Source organism: Rhinatrema bivittatum, chromosome 1, assembly GCF_901001135.1.
Source record: "Rhinatrema bivittatum chromosome 1, aRhiBiv1.1, whole genome shotgun sequence".
NCBI classification, from domain to species: Eukaryota; Metazoa; Chordata; class Amphibia; order Gymnophiona; family Rhinatrematidae; genus Rhinatrema; species Rhinatrema bivittatum.
In genome coordinates, this window is record NC_042615.1 from 226,745,642 (window position 1) to 226,768,936 (window position 23,295).

Consider the following 23,295-nt stretch of genomic DNA (forward strand, 5'->3'; position numbering starts at 1 on the left):
GCTACTTAAACTCCAACTCCACCACTGTGGATGTCAGAATAAATTTATAATCATTGGTGACCCCAGATGAAAAGATGCTTTACTTGTTATCTCATAAAGCTGTTGTGTGATACGTTCAGCAGTTTATGAACACAAATGTAATTATGTGAAGTAAATTTTTTAAGAAAGATTTTTAAAGAGTTTGTTAGTTCATGCTGTTCACATGAAAAATAATAGATTTTAGAAGTTTATTGAATATGGAGACTGATAGTTTTTTTGAGATTTTCTTTTTTGAGTTATTCTGTTTGAAACTGATACAATTGTTCACTATTATTTATTTATTATTTATTTATTTAATGTCTTTTTTATACCGATAACCGTTCACACATCGTATCGGTTTACAGTTAAACAGGAACCATTGGGCAGAACCCTTACATATAACATTGCAAACAGGTTAACTTTTGGGCAGGGCCCTTACATAAAAATTGAGAACAGCAAAATCACTATATACATATCACCAAAACTATATACAAAAGATAAGTACATAAATAGCCGAGTCAAAGTACAAAATCGATAGGCATACAACGTAATCCGAGAAATAAATCATAAGTCGCGTATCAGATTCTAGGAGAATTTATATGTCATTTATATGACAGATTATTGTTCAGTTTTCTATAATAATTTTTATCATTCATATGTATCTAAATTTTATTATTATATTTGTATTCATAATTAGCATGTTTGTATTTGAAAATAATATGTAAGCTGTCAAGGTTCTTAAAAGATATGAACAATGCTGGTTATTCTTTGTATTGGTATGTGTGTGACATTTTGGAACCTTAATAACGGAGTCTGATTTTTCTTAAGGTTTCTCTTAAATATATGACCCATATGCTTTGCATAATCATTTTAGATGAGATACATATCATTCCTATTTTTTAATACATTTTTAATAGCAATAGTATTCAAATATTCTCATTTTTTTCTTTCATTCAGCATCATAATGTGTGTGCTAATCTCGAAACCCTCTTCCATCTAATGAAGGATCTTCACAGTAAATTACAGGTAATAAACAATTTTTATTGACATTAGTATAATATATTACTGTTATGCAAAAAGATTATTTATTTAAAATATTTCTGTTCTGCTTTAATCTAATAATTTAAAATAAAGAAACAACTTAAAATATCCATATAGCTCCCATTTGTAAAAAATAATTTAGGGATGGAGTTACTAAACCCCGTGCTCAGTTAGCGTGAATGCTAAACAGCAGTCTGGTCATTATTGATTTAATCTGAAAATTATTCAGATAGGGCAGTAATGAGCTCATTAGCTATTATCATTATGTTCACCAGGAATGACTAAATTTACCAATATCTTTAAGCCCTGGTAAACATAGCACCAACTCTGAGGTGGTATTCAATGTTAGCATGCCAGAAGGCCCAGCATGCTAACATACAGGGAGGAGGTCCTGCCCTTGTAGGTTGTCCCGCAGAGCCCCCAGACAACAAGGGGCCCCAGTCTCCTGACCCATTCTTTGACACCCAAAAGAATTGGTCATCCAACCCCCACTGTGGTGTGATATACACTGTGGTAATGCTAGGCGGTGTCATTTTGAGAGCATTGGCAGTGCTAGATAGAAGTTTGAGTATCCCTTCCATCCTGCAGCAAAGAATTATAGCTCTTCAGGAAGGGCAAGGTATTATGCCAAGGACTTAGGAGGGATGGCAGAAGTCTGGAATGTTGGAAAGAAGGCCAGTCTTGTTATGAACTCCCTGCCCGCGGGTCCTCCCGTGAGCAGGCTCACTCACCCTTGCTGCTTCTTCTGTTCCCGACGCGGCAGGACACCGCCATCGGGCCTGCCTACGCAGCTGGAGCCGTGGACTGAACTTCCTCCCGCGGCCCGGAGGCCACCCTGCTTCGCCCTCTTCACCACGGCCGGAGCCGCGGACGTTCCTGGCCATCTTCGTGGCATAGAGCCGCCGCCGCCATCAGCGTCTCCTTCGTGGTGTTAGGCCGCAAGCCCCGGTATCATCTGGCGGCTGGAGCCGCCCCCGGGGCTTCCTGCAGCGGCTGGAGCCACTGCTGTCATCGGGCCTGCTCCTCAGGCCCAGCCCTGCATTTCTATGTCCAGACGCTGTGCAGGCAGCAGTCCATGGTCCTGCACAGCCCTGCTTCCTGCTCCTTAGGCGCCTCTCTTCAGGATTTAAAGGACCAGCCACAGGAAGTGTGCTGGCCCCACCTAGGGAGTGGACTTCCTCTACCAGCCCTATAAAAGGGCTGCTCCATCAGTCTGTCTTCGTCTTGCATTGGAGTTACTTCACTCTGGAGGCTCCTGCCTGCCAGAGCTCCGTCAGGTCTTCTTTATCTTCTCCATGGAGTTGTTGTTGCTTCGTCTCGTCATGCCAAGTCATGTTTGTGCCTGAGTTCCCCATCCAGGTTCAACAGGGAACTGCCCTTGATTAGCTAGGGTAGTGGACTCCTGAAATATGTTCCCAGAGCACAAAAACAGTGAAGGAACTCAAAAGGGAGTGGGGTATACACAAAGGATCCCTCCTGGAATAAAGATGGAAATAAAGCACTGGTATAAACATGATAACTCTATTGTATGGGGGACAACCTGCACAGAGCAGAAGTTACAACCCTAAACACTTGGCTGGGCAAACTGATGGGCCATTTTGGTCTTTATCTGCCATCATTTACTATGTTAGTATGTAACCCCAGGCCTTTCCAGCCTCATTGTTGATGCAACAAGAACACTGGAATCTCTTGCTAGAATCTGTTCTATGAACTTTTGCCTGATCCTTTGTTCACCTGGATACCTGCCTCTCCTACCTGGATCCCACAGATCTGGACACACTGGACCCTGCCAATGCTGGATAGCTATAGGAACCAGTTCATGGAGGGGAGAAGGGCCAATGCTCTCCCTGCCCTTGCTGTTTCTATGCGGTCCATTTAACCACATGTCTGTCCCATCTTTTGTAACCTACTAAATAAATTTGAGTCTGACTTCCTCTCATTATTTTATGTACCTAGAAATTGGGGCTTACACCACTGAATAAGAACTTGCAGCTTTTTTACTCATAATATATTTCTGAATGCTTATCCTCCCATGTAGTTTTATTTTATTTTATATTTATTTATATATTTATTTTTATTTATATTCCTCTTTTTGACACTTCAAAGTGGAATACATTCAGGTATTGTAGGTAATCCACAAGGCTTACAATTTTAGGGCCTCATTTACTAAAGCTTTTTCCCTATTCTATGTCTATGGGAAAAATGTTTCATATATAAAGCCCTGACCCCTAGATTTATCAAAATGCAAAAAGTGGGCATAGTTAGGCAAATTTCCAAGCTATTGCTTAACATAGGCAATTTATACTACATTATTGCACAGGTTACAGCGAGAAAGAAAGAGAAAGAGAGAGAGAGAGAGAGAGAGAGAGAGAGATTCTGTAGAGAAAGCCCTCTGTCACTCTCTATTTATACCACTGTGAGAGGGGGCACTTTTAACTCAGTGTGGGGTTTGGAGGGGGGGGGGGGTTACATATAGAGTAGGAGGTATGAACAGCAAAGTTGACATTACTGAAGACTTTCATTTGTTTCAATCAATGAAAGGTACAAGAGGAGTTGATTTGTACAATGCATGAGAGTGCATTGTACAAATCAACTACTCTTTTACCTTTCTTTGATTCACACAGCAGAAAATCTTCAGTGATGTCAACTTTGCTGTTCATATCTAAGCATAACTACATCATAACTAAACGGTTAACCGCTTAGTTCGATGTAAACCGAGTTGATTTGATTTGTATCAAGAAAGTCGGTATATAAAAGCCTTAAATAAATAAATAAATATCTCCTACGCTGCAGGTAAAACCATCCTCCTCCTAAACCTACCTCACCCCACTAAACCCCACACCGAGTTAAAAGTGCCCCCTCTTACACTGGTATAAATAGAGAGTGACATTGATATATTGATTTCTCTACGGGGTTTCTCTCTCTCTCTCATTCAAATGGCATGTGCAATAAAAACCTTTTCCCCTGCTAACACGGGCATAAGCACAGAAAAAAGGTGTAGTTATTTGTTCCTCTATCACATTAGGAGCTGCTCATTACCATTAACTTCTCCTATTTGCATACTAGCATATGTTGTGCTATTTAATGCATACATTACGTATTATCGTGTGTGTTAGGGCCTTAACGCTAGCGTTAAGACCCTAATGATAAATGACCCTGTAAGGGGCCGATGCAATAAATTTGCATAGAAAGCGGGCGCTGAACAGTCAGCGCCCGCTTTCTTAATGTGCCCCAGGCGCACAGTTTTTTTTTTGCATCTGGAGTGAATACTAGCTTCAATCACATTCATTTGCATGTGATTAGTGCTATTAACTCACTCCGCGTCAGACACATGTTGAATAGGTGCTAATGCCCTTATTGCATTATGGGATTCATTAGCACCTATTCAACCCTCGTCCAACTGCTGGTTATACAGTGTGCTCGGCTGAGCACACTGTATTGCATCGGCCCCTAAGTTTGTGCCTGAGACAATGGAGAGTAAAGTGACTTGCCTAAGATCACAAAGAGCAGCAGTGGGACTTGAACCCTGATTTGTAGCTCACTGCTCTAACCACTAGGCTACTCCTCCAATGGCAACAAAACTGTACCACTAAAAACCTACACCCCATTAAAGAAACAACTTGTATACTGATTACATCCTTATCTGAATGTATGAAAACTAGTGCAGAAAAATGAACTATGATTTTATTAGCTTTGTAGCTACTGCTAGAAAGCTTCAGATTGCTGCAAGCAATCTGACAGTAATCTGTGGATACCAGGAGTCAGTTTGTTCTATAAAGATAATATAGTGGTCCAGTATTGAAATAAGTTTATAATAACAAATGGTCAATTTTGCTTTACTTTGCAGGTTCAAGGATTATGGCAACTGTTTTGCACTTTAGAACTTCCTCTGATAACTATTTTGGCTGGTAAGATCTTTTTGGTTTTAAAATTTCTGACAATAAGAGGCAGGCTTGATGACTCAGTGAGAGACCAGAGTTCAATTTCCAAGCTCTGCACCTTGAGCCAGCTCTGACTGGAGTTGCTTTGGAGATACTAGGGGAAAGGAATCTCTGCTGTTGCTCAACAGTAACATGCAGTAGCCAGTCTCAGGGTACATGTGTACCAGGTATTTTATGGAGTCATGATCTGTGGCCCCTTACTAAGGAATGTTGTTGTGATGGTGATGCTAAACGGGGTGAGGGGATTATAAAAATAAGGGGTAAACCTTGACAGCCTTGAGGAGGCCAGTTACAATAAACTGGAAAAGTTCAACAGAGCAGGCAGCAACAGTCTGACCAGAAAGCAAAGATGGTAACCTTTAACAGGTGTTCTCTAAGGATAGCAGAATGATCAGTCACACGATGGCACTGAGACAAAGTGTCTCCCAGAGTGCTCTGGAGAAGCTTGTAAAAGGGTTTCCTGGCATGTGTGGAATTTCCCTCGCAGCTGCTGCCTCATGGAGCCCATTCAACATAGCTAAAGCATAGAAAGAACTCCATCAGGGAAAGAGGCCGAATGTGATTCATCCTGTCATTCTCAGAGAACACTTGTTACAGATAATACAACTTTGCTTGCTCTGAGGACTAGCAGGATGACTGGTCACACATATGGGAATCCCTAGCTAAGGGTTGCTTTCAACAAAAAAGCAAGAGCAAGGCAATTTCCAACAGGCAGAAAGAGGATGTTTTTATTGAGTAAAATCCTTTTCCTAGTTTTACACATTTTTCTTTTATATTTATACTAGCTGTACCCGGCCATGCGTTGCAGTGGCAGAGCCAGGTTAAGTGGAAAAGAAAGAAAAGAGAATGGGGATAGCCGCCCCCTGCCCCCCCCCCCCCCCCCCAAACATGGACGCAATAACATCCCCACGCCCTCCCCCTGCAGGCCCGCCGATACCTGTCAAAAATGGTAGTCGGTGGAGTGGGCGTTTGTTCCGGCATGGAAGTATTGGCGCCTGGCCCTCGGCAGCCAGCACTGAAACTGTCTCCGACGGCTGTTAGAACTTACTCTGTCAGTAGGGTGGAGCAATGGGAGCGGTCGTCTCGCTCAGATAGTAAGGGCGAAGGTGCGCCGGTTACCAGTCCAGAAAATGGTGTCGAAGGGCCCTCGCCCTTACTATGTCACATGGGCTACTGCCGCCATTGGCGTTCCCGAGTGTCCTAGTAAGGGACAGAGCCATCGGTGCCATTTTGATTGCTGGCAGCCGACGGCTGTAGTGTATGCGATGTGTCACGGAGCGCTGTTGCCCACCCCCCCCCCCCCCCCTCGCTGGAGCAGCCCGAACTATTCTCCCATTTTGCATGCGTTCGGAGGGTGTGGGCAGTAAGTAGAAAAGTCATGTGCGTGGGGGGTGTGAGAAGGGTGTTTTTGTGTGAGTTCGTAGGGTGTGGGAATTGCAAACATGTGGCATGTTAGTGGCCTCCCGGTGTAGCAAGCTGAAATTTTGTGGGTGTTTGTGTGTTTTGGGAGGGTGTGTGAAGTAAGTACAATTGGCATGTGTGCGGGGGGAGGTGTGAGGAGGGTGGATTTGTGTCTGGTCGGAGGGTGTGTGAATCCCAAACATTGGTCACGTGTGTGTGGGGTGTGAGCGTTTGTGCAAGGTGTAAGAGCTTGCGCTTACGTCCAGCAGATGTCGCTGTTTTGTGGAACCAAATTTTAAAACATTTTACCAGCCCCTGGTGTTACATATATGTAACGTAAGTGAAGAATAACCTTGCCGTATGTGAGGTGAAGCTTGTGTCCAAATTTGAAAGCAATCGGTTCAGCTGTGGCTGAGCCTGGTTAAGTTGAAAAAACAGAACAGAGCAGTAAAGGTTACAGTTTGTGTGTTTGTTTTTTTTTTTTACCCCAAATGAACAGCACCAGCAAAGAATAGTTTAAATATGCAAGCACACCTTCCTGCCCCCCCCCCCCCAACCCGGCGAAATAGAGCAACCCACGCTACAGCCCCCCTCTCGGGAGATGTGGAGAATGAGTGCCCCCCCCCCCCTGTGAAAAACGAGCGGCGGAAAATAAGAACGGTCCCCCACCGTGCTCCTCCCCAGCTACCTGTGTAAACTGCCAGCGGGTGGCAAGGGTGTGTGCTAGGGTTTGTTCCGCCGGCTGCCATGTCGCAAAACTTCACCGGTGAAAGTGGTGCATCAGGATTCCTGACCTAGTAAGGGCAAATGTCTGCTGAGGATATGGCGCCGACGGGCTCTTGCCCTTTCTATGTCACATGGTGTACCGACGTCATTGTTGTCTCCGTATAGCATAGTAAGGGCAAGGTCCGCTGGCGCCATTTTGGTTGCTGGCATCCGACGGCCCTACTGAATGCGATGTGTCCCGGACCGTTCCTGTGGTGCTGGCGGAGAAGCACGGACTTGTTTCAGGTGTAGTGTGTGATCGGAGTGCAGTGCGTGGTGGGTGGAAGAGGGTACTTTAATTTCAATTTGGAGGGTGTGTGAAATGCGTGGCTTCCCAATGTAGCAGCCAGGAATCCGTGTTTTGGTGTGTTTTGGGAGGGTGGGTGAAGTAAGTGACATTGGCAGGTGTGTGGGTGGGGGTGTGTGGTGTGATGAGTGTGGATTTCTGTGTGTTATGAGGGAGTGTGAATGAAAGACAATAGCCCTGTGTGGAGGTGTGGTGTGGTATGTGAGTGTGTGTGAAAGGTGTAAGAGGTTGCGCTTGCGCTGACGGCCACCAGATGTCGCTGTTTTGTGTAAGCAATTTTTAAACTTGTATTACCTGTCACAGGTGTGACCTGTATGTAATGTAAGTGTATAAGATCCTTCCCATATGGGAATTGAATGTTGTGTGCAAATTTGAACGCATTCGGTTAAGCGGTTGGCGAGATTAGTGACGACGTACAAACTATTTAACATTTTTATTTATATAGATATAGAAACATAGAAACATAGAACTGACGGCAGAAGAAGACCAATCGGTCCATCCAGTCTGCCCAGCAAGCTTCACACTTCTTTTTTCTCATACTTATCTGTTTCTCTTGCCTCTTAGTAACCTTAGGTTCTATTTCCCTTTCACCCCCACTATTAATGTAGAGAGCAGTGATGGAGCTGCTTCCAAGTGAAATATTAAGTTTGATTAATTGGTTAAGCGGCAGCATAGCGCTCTGCCGTTGAAGCAGAGAGCAATGCTGGATATGCGTGAAGTATTAGTTTTTCTTCTCCCCTGCCGTTGAAGCAGGGAGCTATGCTGGATATGCATTGAAAGTGAAGTATGCCTTGAAAGTTACACTAACTATCATCAAATATTGAAAAGCCTAATAATTGGTAATTGAATAAGCCTAATAATTGGTAATACCTATAGCCCTTGAACCCATCCCTGTTTTTTTTTTGTTTGTTTTTTTTCTTTTTTTAATTGGGAGATGGCAGCCCTCCGTGAAGGTAGAACACCAACCACTGGCCACTGGCATCCCGCTCCGTGAATGCCTCTGTGGCTACTGCCGCTCCGTGCAGTGTTTTGCTGCCTGCTCTTTATACGTGTTCTCTAGACCTGATGGATCCACAGTGTTTATCCCACGCCCCTTTGAAGTCCTTCACAGTGTTGGACTTCACCACTTCCTCCGGAAGGGCATTCCAGGCATCCACCACTCTTTCTGTGAAGAAATACTTCCTGACATTGGTTCTTAGTCTTCCTCCTTGGAGCCTCAGCTCGTGACCTCTGGTTCTGCTGATTTTTTCCTGATGGAAAATGTTTGTCGTTGTCTTTGGATCGTTAAAGTTTTTCAAGTATCTGAAAGTCTGAATCATATCACCCCTGCTCCTCCTTTCCTCCAGGGTGTACATATTTAGATTCTTCAATCTCTCCTCGTATGACATCCGATGAAGACCCTCCACCTTTCTGGTCGCCCTTCTCTGTACCGCTTCAATCTTGTCTCTGTCTCTTTGGAGATACGGTCTCCAGAACTGAACACAGTACTCCAGGTGAGGCCTCACCAAGGACCTGTATAAGGGGATAATCACTTCCCTTTTCTTACTCGATATTCCTCTCTCTATGCAGCCCTATCGCCTTGTCGCATTGTTTCGCAGACTTCATATCATTAGACACTATAACCCCTAGGTCCCTCTCCTGCTTCGTGCACATCAGCCTTTCCCCCCACATCGAATACAGTTCATTCGGATTTCCACTCCCCATATGCATGACTTTGCACTTCTTGGCATTGAATCTCAGCTGCCATATCTTCGACCACTCTTCCAGTTTCCTTAAATCCCGTCTCATTCTCTCCACTCCTTCCGGCGTGTCCACTCTGTTGCAGATCTTAGTGTCATCCGCAAAAAGACAAATCTTACCTTCTATCCCGTCCGCAATGTCGCTCACAAAGATATTGAACAGGACCGGTCCCAACACCGATCCTTGCGGTACACCACTTAAAACCGCTCTCTCTTCAGAGAAAATTCCATTTACCATCACACATTGTCTTCTGTCCGTCAACCAGTTTGCAATCCAGGTCACCAACTCGGCACTCACTCCTAAGCTTCTCGTTTTATTCACCAGTCTCCTATGCGGAACTGTATCAAAAGCTTTGCTGAAATCTAAGTAGATTGACATCGAGCTCTCTTCCTCGATCCAATTCCTTGGTTACCCAGTCAAAAAAGTCAATCAGATTTGTCTGACAGGATCTTCCCCTGGTGAATCCATGCTGCCTCAGGTCCAGTAATTCTCCGGACTGTAGATAGTTCACTATTCTCACTTTCAACAGTGACTCCATTACTTTTCCCACCACCGAAGTGAGGCTAACCGGTCTGTAGTTACCAGCCTCCTCTCTGTTCCCACTCTTGTGAAGCGGGACCACCACCGCTCTTCTCCAATCACACGGCACCACTCCCGTTTCTAGGGATCTATTGAACAGGTCACACATTGGACCCGCCAGCACATCTCTGAGCTCCCTCAGTATCCTTGGATGAATCCCATCAGGTCCCATGGCTTTGTCCACTTTCAGATTCTTTAGCTCTTCCCATACATTTTCTACTGTAAAAGGGTTTTCGTCTATTCCACTTCCTTCCAGTTTCTTGTTGTGTAGAGATGGTCCTTATCCAGGGTCTTCTTTAGTGAACACAGAACTGAAGTATTCATTTAATATATCTGCCATTTCTTCGCCTTTCTCCACGCATTGATCATTTCCACCTTTCAATTTCACTATATCACTTTGAACTTTTCTCTTTTCACTGATGTATCTGAAAAATGTTTTGTTACCATTCTTTATCTCCTTGGCAATCCTCTCTTCCGCTTGACTGTTTTCCGACTTGATTAATTTCTTTGTCTCCCTCAGTTGAATCAAATATTGTTCTTTGTGCTCCTCCCTTTGGGATATTTTATATTTCTTGAATGCTGTTCTTTTAGCCTTCATTTTGTCAGCCACCTCCTTTGAGAACCAGATAGGTTTCATTTTTCTTTTGCTTTTCTTTACACTTCTAACATATAGAGTAGTTGCCTTGGTAATTGCTCCTTTTAGATTGGTCCACTGCTGATCTACATCTCTCTCGTTCTCCCAGCCTTTTAGTTCTTCCTCTAGGTATTTCCCCATTTCTTCAAAGTCCATGTTTTTGAACTGTAAAACTCGGGTCTTTGTGCTTCTTTTCCATATTCTTTTAGTGATATTAAACCATACCGTTTGATGATCACTGGTGCTGAGGTGGGTGCCCACCTGGACATCTTTCAGGATCAGACCCCCTCTTTGGTTTCCTTCAGTATCAACAAGTACTTGGCATAAAATCACTCCTCCTTTTACAGTGAGACATGTTTGACCATTTTGGTTTGTAAAAGGGAGAAAAGCTCCATTTTCAGCAACTCTTGACAAGGAAGAGGATAAAATGGCCCCACGGATGGACTTTTTTTTTGGGGGGGGGAGAGGGGGAGATACAATGACCCCATGAATAGGATATTCTTTTTTTTAGGGGGGGGGGATTTTCAATAAATATAATCTATAACCCTCCTTTTATAATCCTGAGTACCCAGCTGTCTGAGGTTATGAAGTAGAATGGTTTATGTAAAACCTTAGACTTTCCCAACTGGGCAATTAACTGGTATGGGGACTGGAATTCTGTCTATGAACTCTGGATCCAGTCAAAAACCCCTCCCTGTTTTGTTTCTTTTCCATTGCTGGAAACAAGACAACAGGAGAGGGGAAAGCAAATGAGGGGGTCTGATCCTGAAATAACACAAATGAAGTTTATTGGTGAAACGAGGACTCACATGGGAAAATGCTTCTGAATGTTACCATACACCAAAATAGACGGAGTAAGCTCCATGTAATGGTGTCTGCACAGGAAATTCCACACATATCTTGAAAAGCTTTATCAAATTTTTCCAGAAGACTCTGGTAGATGCTGCACATTGATGCCATCAGATGATGTCATCTTGCTTGTACTTGGAAAAAAATAAATACTTGGCCCCAAAACGTCTGATATTTTACACTGCTTTCTATGCTTCTTGTCTTCCTTTTTGTTTAACCTGGCATAACTTTCATGCCTCTTTCAACTAATGACTGCAGTCAAGCTCCATGTCTGATCATGCATGGAGAATTTTGTGGCGATTATAAGAATGCAGTAAGATTAAAAATAATGAGTGCTAGTACTATGTGATTGGAATCGAGACTGGAAATCAAGCTTTTTGTTCTGGGTACTTATTTTATCATTGAAGTGAATGCTTATTAATAATGACATTCCTAAATCAATGTTTAATAGTGTTAGTATGAAGGGCTTTTTGACTTGTCTTGACATTCTCTATACCTGTGCTTCTAGTCTAGTTAGAACCTGCTCCATTCTTGCTCACTGCCATTAGCCACAGTGCTTAATTTATGGCATCCAAGCATTTTTTCCTGATTGGCTTCCACCTTACTCCTTCTATGAATTAGCCTTTGTAGTGACAGTTCTCAGTGAGGGTCACAGATCTCAACTCCAAACAGTATGGAAATAATTTTCAAATGGATTTTGTGTGTTTAAAAGTAGCATATATTGTAGCAAATTTCAAAAGCCTATTTACATGCTTAAAGTGGACAGGGACAGTAACTTTCAAACTGGCATGAGGGCGCACATTTGTGCACATATGTTGCCCAAGCCGAGGGCTGTGGGCCATTTTTTAACATACATGCACCTTTGTGATCATATTATAAAATAGTTTTGCTGTGTGCACAGAATTTTAAGTGGATGTGCACATGTGCATGCAAATCCCACTCCTACCACGTAAATCGGGGGATTTTAAAACAGGTGTGCTAATGCCATTCCCAGTTTTACCAGTTTGTCCCCAGTTCACCCAGTTAAGAGAGACGTTCTCTAAACTCCCCTAGTCTAATAGCCTTCTCTCTCCTTAGTTATCCCCAACCCTTAAAACCCCACAGATCTGCCTAGTTTTCTTTAATTGTTAACTTACCTTGTCATCCATAGCAGAACTAAAGTTACTTGGCAGGGGACCTTGGTGCATGCTGGAGCATGGACGTATTTATGTGCATATCTCTGGTTTACATCCCGAAATGCCCAAGCTCCGCCCAGACCATGCCCTCGCTCTGCCCCTTTTTGAAATCTTTGGAGATGTGCATGCTACAGGAGATATGCATGTATCCAAGCGTCTTTTAAAATCCACTTGGCACATGCAAGCCCAACATATTTGCACATCCCCCAATTAATGTGGATGCAGGACTTTTAAAATTCACCTCTTAATGTGCATAAAGAAATTGACAATTCTATTGCATATTTCCTAGCAATTTTAAAAAACTGACTTGTGTGCATAAAGTCTAGTTTTAAGCACATAAATCCTTTAGAAAATTACCCCTGTGTGAACACCCTGAACCTCACCCATAGGTTTTGCTGTTATGCAATGGCTGGGATTTTCCCCTTGTCATGCTGTGAATGCTGTCCTCATGGCATTCCCAGCCTATACTGCCCCAATGAGCTGTAACCAATTCTAGGAATTAAATCCAGGTTTCAATCATTGCATTTATCTGTTAGCATGCCTTTTCAATTACAGCTGTATTATGATTTTGTTTTCAGTGATGGAAACTCACAAAATATGTGTAAATAAAGAAGAGCTGACAAGAACATCAGAGCTTCTAGGGGTAAAGTGTTTGCCTTTTTATTACGTTCCCAGTGTTCAAAGATTTGTTCTGGCATAGGTGATATCATGAAATTCATGAAAAGAAGGTGATAGGTACTGCATAGAGAAGAATAAAGGATATTTTTCTTTTGGTCAGGTAGTTTCCTCCTTTATATGTTCCAGCTCAGTAGGAATGAGGGCTCTGATATAGTGCTATGAGAAATTTAAATAAAATTCATAATTACTGTAGGGTATTTTCACCACTATTTTTATATCCCCTTTCCTCAGCCATTGCAACAATGCTGTCATGGACTACAACTTTCTTCAGAGCATGTAATCATGACTCATGAGTCTGGCCAGTAGGTGCTGCTATTGAGCTATGATCGATGTTCCTGGGAGCTGTGAAACAACATCCCCAGCTGATACAGGAGCAAAGTTCTGATCTAAGAACTGAACTAGGCCTGCCCTATATGTTTTTGTTTTTTTTTTTAATTATTATTCCCCCCCCCCCCCCCCCCCCGACAAATACTGCTTCAGAGAAGTTTTTTTATCATGAATATTTGGCCCAAATTTTTAGGTAATAGGAAACTTCAAACATTAAATTGCATTTCAAATAGCAATAAGAAAGAAAAACAAATCCCACAAAATTAATGAAATTAAAAGTAAAAGCAGCCCTAGCTTGTATACATACGGACCTCTATTGGAACAGAACAGGATTTAAGTAGTGGTACTGCAAAACATTTGTTTTAAAACAATGTCAGTGGTTAAAGCAGAAATAACTTTTATGATTGAATAGTCTTATTAATAGCATGATCATGTACTCTGATCCTGTGCGCCTTCTAGAAATGTACATTTATTTATTTACATTTAGATGCCACTAGTGCGAAGGCCCAAAGTGGCTCACAGTATAACATACACAGGGACCTTCATTTTCAGTTTTTATGGTCCTTTATTTTTCCTGGGAATTTATCGGGGTTTATTATGACAAGAACAAAAACAGGAGAAAATTGGTTGAAAAAAATGACATTTTTTTGGTAAATATCAGAGTTAATTTGGTGGACAGAAGCCAGGACGATAGCTCAATAAAACAATATTAAGCAGATTCTCCCACCCATCCACTTAGTAGCATCCCCATCTCCTTCCTAGCATGTCCCTCTTTCCCCACCTCCAGCTAAGAATCTCCCTCTCTCCCTGCCGCCTCCATTGCAACAGCATTCATCCTTACCAGTGGTGGCTCCAGGCTTCTCCTATTTCCTTCAGCAATATGCCTGAGGCTCCCACGTACTGCAGCATTGCACTTCTGCTTTTGTGCTGGGCCAGAAAGATTGCTGGGATGTGCTTCTGGTGGACAGGGCCCACTTCAAATGCATATGCAGCACCAGATAGCAGGCACTTTGGCTGCTTAGGGGATGAGGAGACGGAATTTGAAAAACAGAGCAGGCGGCACTAGAGGGTGATCGCTTTCACTGGTGGTGGTGGTGGAGGAGGGGTGGGACTTGAAGCACAGCATGTGCTTTGGCCCACACTGGCTTCCAGCAGTGGCTGGAGGACTTGAAATGCTAGTGAAGGCTTGTTCCAAACCTCGGTATATAAAAATGTACAAATAAAATAAATAAATAAATAAATAAATAAATATCTATAGCTCCTCCAGAGCTATACAGTCAGCCTAAAATTAGGATGAATATCGGTTTAAAGCAATTGATACCTTTGGAAAAATCTGGGAATTTATGGGTGAAAATTGGTTTAAACTGAAAACGAAGGATCCTAAACATACATATCTAAACAAATGCATAAATAAACTGTTTCATTCCTTCTTACATGTTGTTAAATATCAGTTAATAGCAAGTATAGGCCACACAGCTCTTTAACTCAATATTTATTTATTTGCTTATTTATTTTTTTATTTAGGCATTTTATATACAGTCGTTCCAAAAGACAATCACAACGGTTTACATTATCAGCATTCATGTTCTTGGTCAACAATCACATTCTGTGTGTCAACCTTCACATTCTAGGTTATCACCATAGCAAATACATATTCTAGTTCATATTTATACATATTCTAAGACCATCAAGATAGCAAATATATAATCTAGATCATATTCATATATAATCTAGATCATATTCATTTATTTTTAGGTCGACACAACAGTAAATGCAAATTCTAATTCTGCTAACAATACGCTTTAAATGGTTCATCACTTACTGCTTGCTCCTCTACAATTATCTCTGGTACTGATGCTGAAATTATTGGCATATTGGTATTTTACAAATCATATGCATTTCTAAAGAGCCATGTTTTCAGTTCTTGCTTGAAACTCTCTTTCTGTTATTTGGGGTAATAACTCTGGAAGAGAGTACCACAACTTGGGGCCTGCTATGGAGAACATTTGGTCTCTTATTGGTGTTAGGTGTGTGTTCCGAGTGGAAAGCACCATTAGAAGACCTTTATTTTGTGATCTTAGGGCTCTCTGTGGTATGTAATGTTGTAGTGTCACTCCTAGTAAGCATGGATTAAAACTGATGATATTGAATATTAGAGTTAATACTTTATAGTGAATTCTGGCTTGTACAGGAAGCCAGTGCAGTGCTATCAGTGAGGGGGTGATGTGTTTGAATTTTCTTGTCCCTATTAAGAGTCTAGCAGAGGCATTTTGAAGTAGCTGCAGTGGTTTTAGTAGACCTGAGGGAAGGCCTAGTAATGGGAATTTGCAGTAGTCCAAGTTTGAGAATATTAGTTTCTGTAGGACAGTACTGAAGTCCTGAATTGATAGCAGTGGTTTCAGCCGATGTAATATTCTCAGCTTGGAGTATCCTGTTTTGATTAATTTGCTTATATGCTTTTTCATAGTGAAGTTCTCATCGATCTGAATTCCTAGGTCTCGTACTTGTTCTGAGGAAGTAATGTTAATAATTCCTAGGTCTAGGGTTGGCAGTTTGATTATCATGTTATCTCTCCTTAACCACACAATTTCAGTTTTTTTGAGGTTTAGAGTTCATTTTAGTTGAGAAAGTTTTTGTTGTATGGCCTTCATGTGTCTTGACAGAGACGACACATTTTTTTCAAATGTTTTGTCAAAAGGGATGTAGAATTGTATGTCATCTGCATATAGGAAGAAGTTAATTCCCAGATTTGCTAGTATTTCCTATTTCCTAGCATTTCCACAAAATGTTTCTATATTGGGGTCTGGAAATAAAGAAAAAAATGAATTTCATTCTGACAGGTCAATGCCACCAGTGGGTTATACACCTCTGCCAGCAAAAGGAGACGGAGTAAAAGCTGATGTCACGGAAATATAGTCCCTCCCGACATCAGCCCGCCAGTCTTCTCTGTCTCCAGCAGATGGTAGACATGCATTTCCCTATGGGGGATTGCCTGTGAGTAAAAAAAAAAAAAAAAGGAGAGAGAAAAGAAAAGAAATGAAAAAAAAGAAAAAGAATGGAGACATCAAGAAGATGTTTATATAGCACCACTTGCCTCCTGTGGTGATACTATTCGGTCCTTCCCTCAGTAGAGTGCCTTCAACCTGGTTGCCTTGAGTGTCTGTTGCGCTGGAGGTGGACCCTTGGCTTGGTGCAGGATTGGTACGGCCGTCTGGTCAGACCCAGAGAGCGCTTGCCACCAGGAGGCGGAGCACAAGAGGAGACAGAGGCTAGTTGGAGCTTCGCCAATAACAGTCTGGGGTTTCCGCAGGTTGAGCTTTTGAGTACCTGGACTGCCTGGACTTAGGTGGGCCTCAGAGGGTCTCCCAGAGAGGTAGTGGAGAGGTGTGCCTTAACCAGGGTGGAACCAGACTGCTGGTGCTAACCTTTAAAAAGGAGATAGAGCAGCTTTTAAACTAGAACAAAGGGGAAAGCCGACAGTCGCTCAGCAGTGCATGGTTCGGAGAGAGGTATCTTCAAAAGATACTAATGATGCATCAGAATTAGGGCATCCTGACAGTGAGGTTCCAATAATTAGAAAAATAGTCCAAGTGCCTGTAACTAAAAACTCACCTGAGCTAAAAAAATTCTAACTTATCCCTATCAATTAAAAAGCAGAATGAAAATACAAACAAAAAACAAACTTTGAAAGGTCTGTATGCTAATGCCAGAAGTCTAAGAAGTAAGATGGGAGAATTAGAATGTATAGCAGTGAATGATGACATAGACTTAATTGGCATCTCAGAGACATGGTGGAAAGAGGATAACCAATGGGATAGTGCTATACCGGGGTACAAATTATATCGCAATGACAGAGAGGAGCACCTGGGAGGAGGTGTGGCGCTTTATGTCCGGGATGGCATAGAGTCCAACAGGATAAACATCCTGCATGAGACTAAATAGAAAATTGAATCTTTATGGGTAGAAATCCCTTGTGTGTCGGGGAAGACTATAGTGATAGGGGTATACTACCGTCCACCTGGTCAAGATGGTGAGACGGACAGTGAAATGGTAAGAGAAATTAGGGAAGCTAATCAAATTGGTAGTGCAGTAATAATGGGAGACTTCAATTACCCCAATATTGACTGGGTAAATGTATCATCGGGACATGCTAGAGAGTTAACGTTCCTGGATGGAATAGATGATAGCTTTATGGAGCAATTGGTTCAGGAACCGACGAGAGAGGGAGCAATTTTAGATCTAATTCTCAGTGGAGCACAGGACTTGATGTGAGAGGTAACGGTGGTGGGGCTGCTTGGCAATAGTGATCATAATATGATCAAATTTGATTTAATGACTGGAAGAGGAACAGTGTGCAAATCCAAGGCTCTCGTGCTAAACTTTCAAAAGGGAAACTTTGATAAACTGAGAAAAATTGTTAGAAAAAAACTGAAAGGAGCAGCTACAAAAGTAAAAAATGTCCAAGAGGAGTGGTCATTGTTAAAAAATACCATTCTAGAAGCACAGTCTGGATGTATTCCACACATTAAGAAAGGTGGAAAGAAGGCAAAACGATTACCGGCATGGTTACAAGGGGAGGTGAAAGAAGCTATTTTAGCCAAAAGATCTTCATTCAAAAATTGGAAGAAGGAACCAACAGAAGAAAATAGGATAAAGCATAAACGTTGGCAAGTTAAATGTAAGACATTGATAAGACAGGCTAAGAGAGAATTTGAAAAGAAGTTGGCTGTAGAGGCAAAAACTCACAGTAAAAACCTTTTTAAATATATCCAAAGCAGAAAGCCTGTGAGGGAGTCAGTTGGACTGTTAGATGATCGAGGGGTTAAAGGGGCACTTAGAGAAGATAAGGCCATCGCGGAAAGATTAAATGATTTCTTTGCTTCGGTGTTTACTGAAGAGGATGTTGGGGAGGTACCCATAATGGAGAAGGTTTTCATGGGTAATGATTCAGATGGATTGAATCAAATCACGGTGAACCTAGAAGATGTGGTAGGCCTGATTGACAAACTGAAGAGTAGTAAATCACCTGGACCGGATGATATACACCCCAGAGTTCTGAAGGAATTAAAAAATGAAATTTCAGACCTATTAGTAAAAATTTGTAACCTATCATTAAAATCATCCATTGTACCTGAAGACTAGAGGATAGCAAATGTAACCCCAATATTTAAAAAGGGCTCCAGGGGCGATCCGGGAAACTACAGACCGGTTAGCCTGACTTCAGTGCCAGGAAAAATAGTGGAAAGTGTTCTAAACAACAAAATCACAGAACATATAGAAAGACATGGTTTAATGGAACAAAGTCAGCATGGCTTTACCCAAGGCAAGTCTTGCCTCACAAATCTGCTTCACGTTTTTGAAGGAGTTAATAAACATGTGGATAAAGGTGAACCGGTAGATGTAGTATACTTGGATTTTCAGAAGGCGTTTGACAAAGTTCCTCATGAGAGGCTTCTAGGAAAAGTAAAAAGTCATGGGATAGGTGGTGATGTCCTTTCGTGGATTGCAAACTGGCTAAAAGACGGGAAACAGAGAGTAGGATTAAATGGACAATTTTCTCAGTGGAAGGGAGTGGACAGTGGAGTGCCTCAGGGATCTGTATTGGGACCCTTACTTTTCAATATATTTATAAATGATCTGGAAAGAAATACAACGAGTGAGATAATCAAATATGCAGATGACACAAAATTGTTCAGAGTAGTTAAATCACAAGCAGATGTGATAAATTGCAGGAAGACCTTGTGAGACTGGAAAATTGGGCATCCAAATGGCAGATGAAATTTAATGTGGATAAATGTAAGGTGATGCATATAGGGAAAAATAACCCATGCTATAATTACACAATGTTGGGTTCCATATTAGGTGCTACAACACAAGAAAGAGATCTAGGTATCATAGTGGATAACACATTGAAATCGTCGGTTCAGTGTGCTGCGGCAGTCAAAAAAGCAAATAGAATGTTAGGAATTATTAGAAAGGGAATGGTGAATAAAACGGAAAATGTCATAATGCCTCTGTATCGCTCCATGGTGAGACCGCATCTTGAATACTGTGTACAATTCTAGTTGCCGCATCTAAAAAAAGATATAATTGCGATGGAGAAGGTACAGAGAAGGGCTACCAAAATGATAAGGGTAATGGAACAGCTCCCCTATGAGGAAAGACTAAAGAGGTTAGGACTTTTCAGCTTGGAGAAGAGACGACTGAGGGGGGATATGATAGAGATGTTTAAAATTATGAGATGTCTAGAACAGGTAGATGTGAATCAGTTATTTACTCTTTCGGATAATAGACTAGGGGGCACTCCATGAAGTTAGCATGGGGCACATTTAAAACTAATCGGAGAAAGTTCTTTTTTACTCAACGCACAATTAAACTCTGGAATTTGTTGCCAGAGGATGTGGTTAGTGCAGTTAGTATAACTGTGTTTAAAAAAGGATTGGATAAGTTCTTGGAGGAGAAGTCCATTACCTGCTATTAGCAATGGTAACATGGAATAGACTTAGTTTTTGGGTACTTGCCAGGTTCTTATGGCCTGGATTGGCCACTGTTGGAAACAGGATGCTGGGCTTGATGGACCCTTGGTCTGACCCAGTATGGCATTTTCTTATGTTCTTATGCGCGGATGATGCAGAGAGGATGGACCAGACCTGAACCGCAGACTCCAGAGACCTCAGGGAGGTAGCAGTTCAGGAAAGTTCTCCAGGTAAAACAGGCTGTGCCTGTGGGTCTGGTTGGATGAAGGCTGCGGGCAGAGTCCAAGCAGGTCGGTCTGGTGGTCACAGAAGGCAAGAAGAGAGTATCCAAGTGAAGTGCAAGAGTCAAAGCCAGGGTATTCATCCAGGAGTGGTCAGCCAAAGCAATGGTCAGTTCCAAGCTCAGTCCGAGCATAGTCAAGGCAAGCAAGGGTCAGTTCCAGGCAGTGGTCAACATGGTCAGGCAGGCAGAGGTCGGTTCCAAGCAGCGGTCAATCGTGGTCAGAAGGCAGGCAAAGGTCGGGTCCAGGCAGAGGTCAGTCATAGTCAGGCAAGCAGAGGTCAGTACCGAGAATCAGTCCGAAGGGTACTCCCAGGGAATGTGGAGCAGGAACAAGACAGACGCTGGATGACACGGAGGACCATGGGTGCACTGGAACACGGGAACACTGGAACAAGCAGGATCAGGCACAGAAACAAGGAACAGGCAAACTAGAAACACCGAGGTGTTGACCCGATTGCCAAGGTGAGGCTCTGGGGGAAAAGCCTCGCCTTTTATACCAGGGTTACGTGACATCATCTCCTGGCCCGCGGACCGGGTTCCCGCGCTGGGCCCTTTAAAGGGAACTGCGGTCTGCGCATACGCGCCTGGGGCAGGGCCAATGCCATGGAGGACATCGAGCCCCGGCGTGAGGAGCGCTGAGAGCTGGAAGGCCCCGATGGCCTGGGGGCGCCTGGGAGCGCCGCGGGTGATGGGAGCTGGCTGTAGCAGCTAAAGATAGGAAGCCAGAGCTGGTGGACGGGAGCACGAGGTGAGCAGGTTCGGTCGCAACACCAACGCTGCCGGGACACACAACAGTACCCTCCCTTCTAGGCCTCCCCCTTACCGGCTTTGGCTTGTTGATGGTGGAAATCATGGAGGAGATTGTTATCCAGAATGTGATGAGAGGGCTCCCAGGAATTCTCCTCAGGCCCGAAGCCCTCACACGACAAGAGGGACTTCCAGTGGCCTCTTCGATGTCGGATGTCTAGCACTTCTTTCACCTGAAGGGTATTCTCGGGTTCAGCTGAATGTTGTGTCGGTGGAGGAGGTCTTCGGGAAGGCTTGAGTAGCAACACGTGGAACGTGTTATGAATCCCTATGAATGCTGGTAGTTTTAGCTGGAAAGTAACTGCTCCCACCCATCGTAGGTTAGGAAATGGACCCACGAATTTGGGAGCTAGCCGTTGAGATGGCAACCATAGCCGGATGTGCTTAGTGCTAAGCCAGACTCTTTGTCCCGGTAGGAACATGGGTGCGGCCCGGTCAGCTGCTTGGCAGAGTTGCTCCCTTACTTGGTCCCAGAGCTGGCAAATGGTTTGTGCTGTGGATTGGGCTGCAGGTGAGGGCACACTGAGTGGAACCGGCAGTGGTAAGCGAGGTCGACGGCCAAAAACTACAGCGAAGGGGGAAACGTCTGTGGCAGAGGCGATGTGGGTGTTAAGGGACAGTTCTGCCCATGGGAGGAGGTCAGCCCAGTTATCTTGCTGGTCGTTGACATATGATCGCAGGAAGGTTTTCAAAGACCAATTAGTCCTCTCAGCCTGGCCATTTGCTTGTGGGTGACATGCAGACGTTAAGTTTAACGTGATATTGAACATCTTACAGAGATACCTCCAATATTTAGCAGCAAATTGAGGGCCACGGTCGGAGACTATTTATTGCGGTAGTCCATGTAGACGAAATACATGGGTTAAGAAGAGTCGAGCTAGTTCTGGAGCCAATGGGAGTCCAGGTAAGGGGAAAAAGTGGGCCATTTTTGAGAAATGGTCTATTATGATCCAGATTACAGTATGCCCTTTTGAAGGAGGCAGTTCCACGAAGAAGTCTGTGGAAAGACTAGTCCAAGGTTCGGTGGGTGCAGGAAGTGGTTGGAGAAGCCCCCATGGGCGGCCAGTTGGGGGTTTTTGCTGTATGCAAACCGGACAGGAGTACACATAATCTCAGGAGTCCTTAGTCATACCAGGCCACCAATAGTGCCTTCGGAGCATCTCGAGAGTTCGGGCTCGGCCTGGATGACCAGCCAGCTTGGAGTTGTGGACTCAACGGAGTACACGTTCACGAAGACGGCGGGGGACCACCGTCTTCCCAGCTGGTACCGTGGTGGCAACTGCAATTGATATGCAGGCTGGATCAATAATATGCGTGAGGGTGTCTCAGGTGTGTCTTTAAAGGGCCCAGCACAGGAATCTGGTCTGCGCGCGCGCGCCTAGGGGTAGGGCCAACGCCATGGAGGATGCTGAGCCCTGGCGTGAGGAGCGCTGAGAGCCGGAAGGCCCCGACAGGCCTGGGGACACCTGGGAGCACCGCGGGCGATGGGAGCTAGCTGCGGCAGCTAGAGACGGGGAGCCAGAGCTGGTGGATGGGAGCGCAAGGTGAGCAGGCCCGGTCACGGCACCAACGCGGGCGGGATGCGCAATAGTGTTGTGGACTTGAGATTACATTAGCAGTTGCAGGCTGAGAGAGCTCAGCGGTGAAGGCTTTCGCCCTCTCTCCCCATAGCCGGGACCCGTTCCTGCTCTCAGCCAGAGAGGGATGAGCTCAGGTAAAAGCCTTTACTTTAAAAAAAAAAAAAAAAAGCAGGAGTAAGAAGAACAAGAACTCGCTAGTGAGGAGTTTTCCTACCGGTTCTGTTTTCCTTAGTGTTCGGCTTTCCTGCTCACGTCTCTGGGGAGTTCTGTGAGGTGTGGAGGTGAATCAGGCACTGCGGGTTGAGCAGCCTTGTGACTAGCCTCCACTCTCAGGCTTCTTGCCGCGTGATAGGCCGTGACGGTTAGTTTGCGTACGTTCCCTGTCTGCCATCGACGTGCACCTGTGCATCTCACTCTGCGTCCATTGCCACGTTTCCCATTGTGGTGCGTGCATGTGTGGTTGGATGGTTCCTTGGATGCACATCCTATGTGTCCAAGTTAGGCATCCTTCCTTCTGGACGTACAACTTGTGCACCTAGCTTGGGCGTTCTTTGAGCGCATCTACCTGGACACAAAATTTGGGTGCCTACTTTGGGCAAGAATACTAAGATAGGAGGAGAGAGAAGAAGCAGAAAGAATTAGTATAAGACAGACAAGGGGAAGTGGAAAAAAGACACCAGGACCAACCGATTAG

General features: G+C 43.7%; 1 protein-coding gene across 1 annotated transcript in view; it reads left to right on the plus strand.

Moving 5' to 3' along the window:
* The window catches only part of POLN (DNA polymerase nu), a 419,903-nt gene that overhangs the window by 145,508 nt on the left and 251,100 nt on the right, over nucleotides 1-23,295 (plus strand). Inside the window, exons 7-9 of the mRNA XM_029592374.1 lie at nucleotides 976-1,044; nucleotides 4,907-4,967; nucleotides 13,029-13,093. Of these exons, the coding sequence (XP_029448234.1) occupies nucleotides 976-1,044; nucleotides 4,907-4,967; nucleotides 13,029-13,093 (195 nt within the window). The remainder of the gene's footprint in view (nucleotides 1-975; nucleotides 1,045-4,906; nucleotides 4,968-13,028; nucleotides 13,094-23,295) is intronic.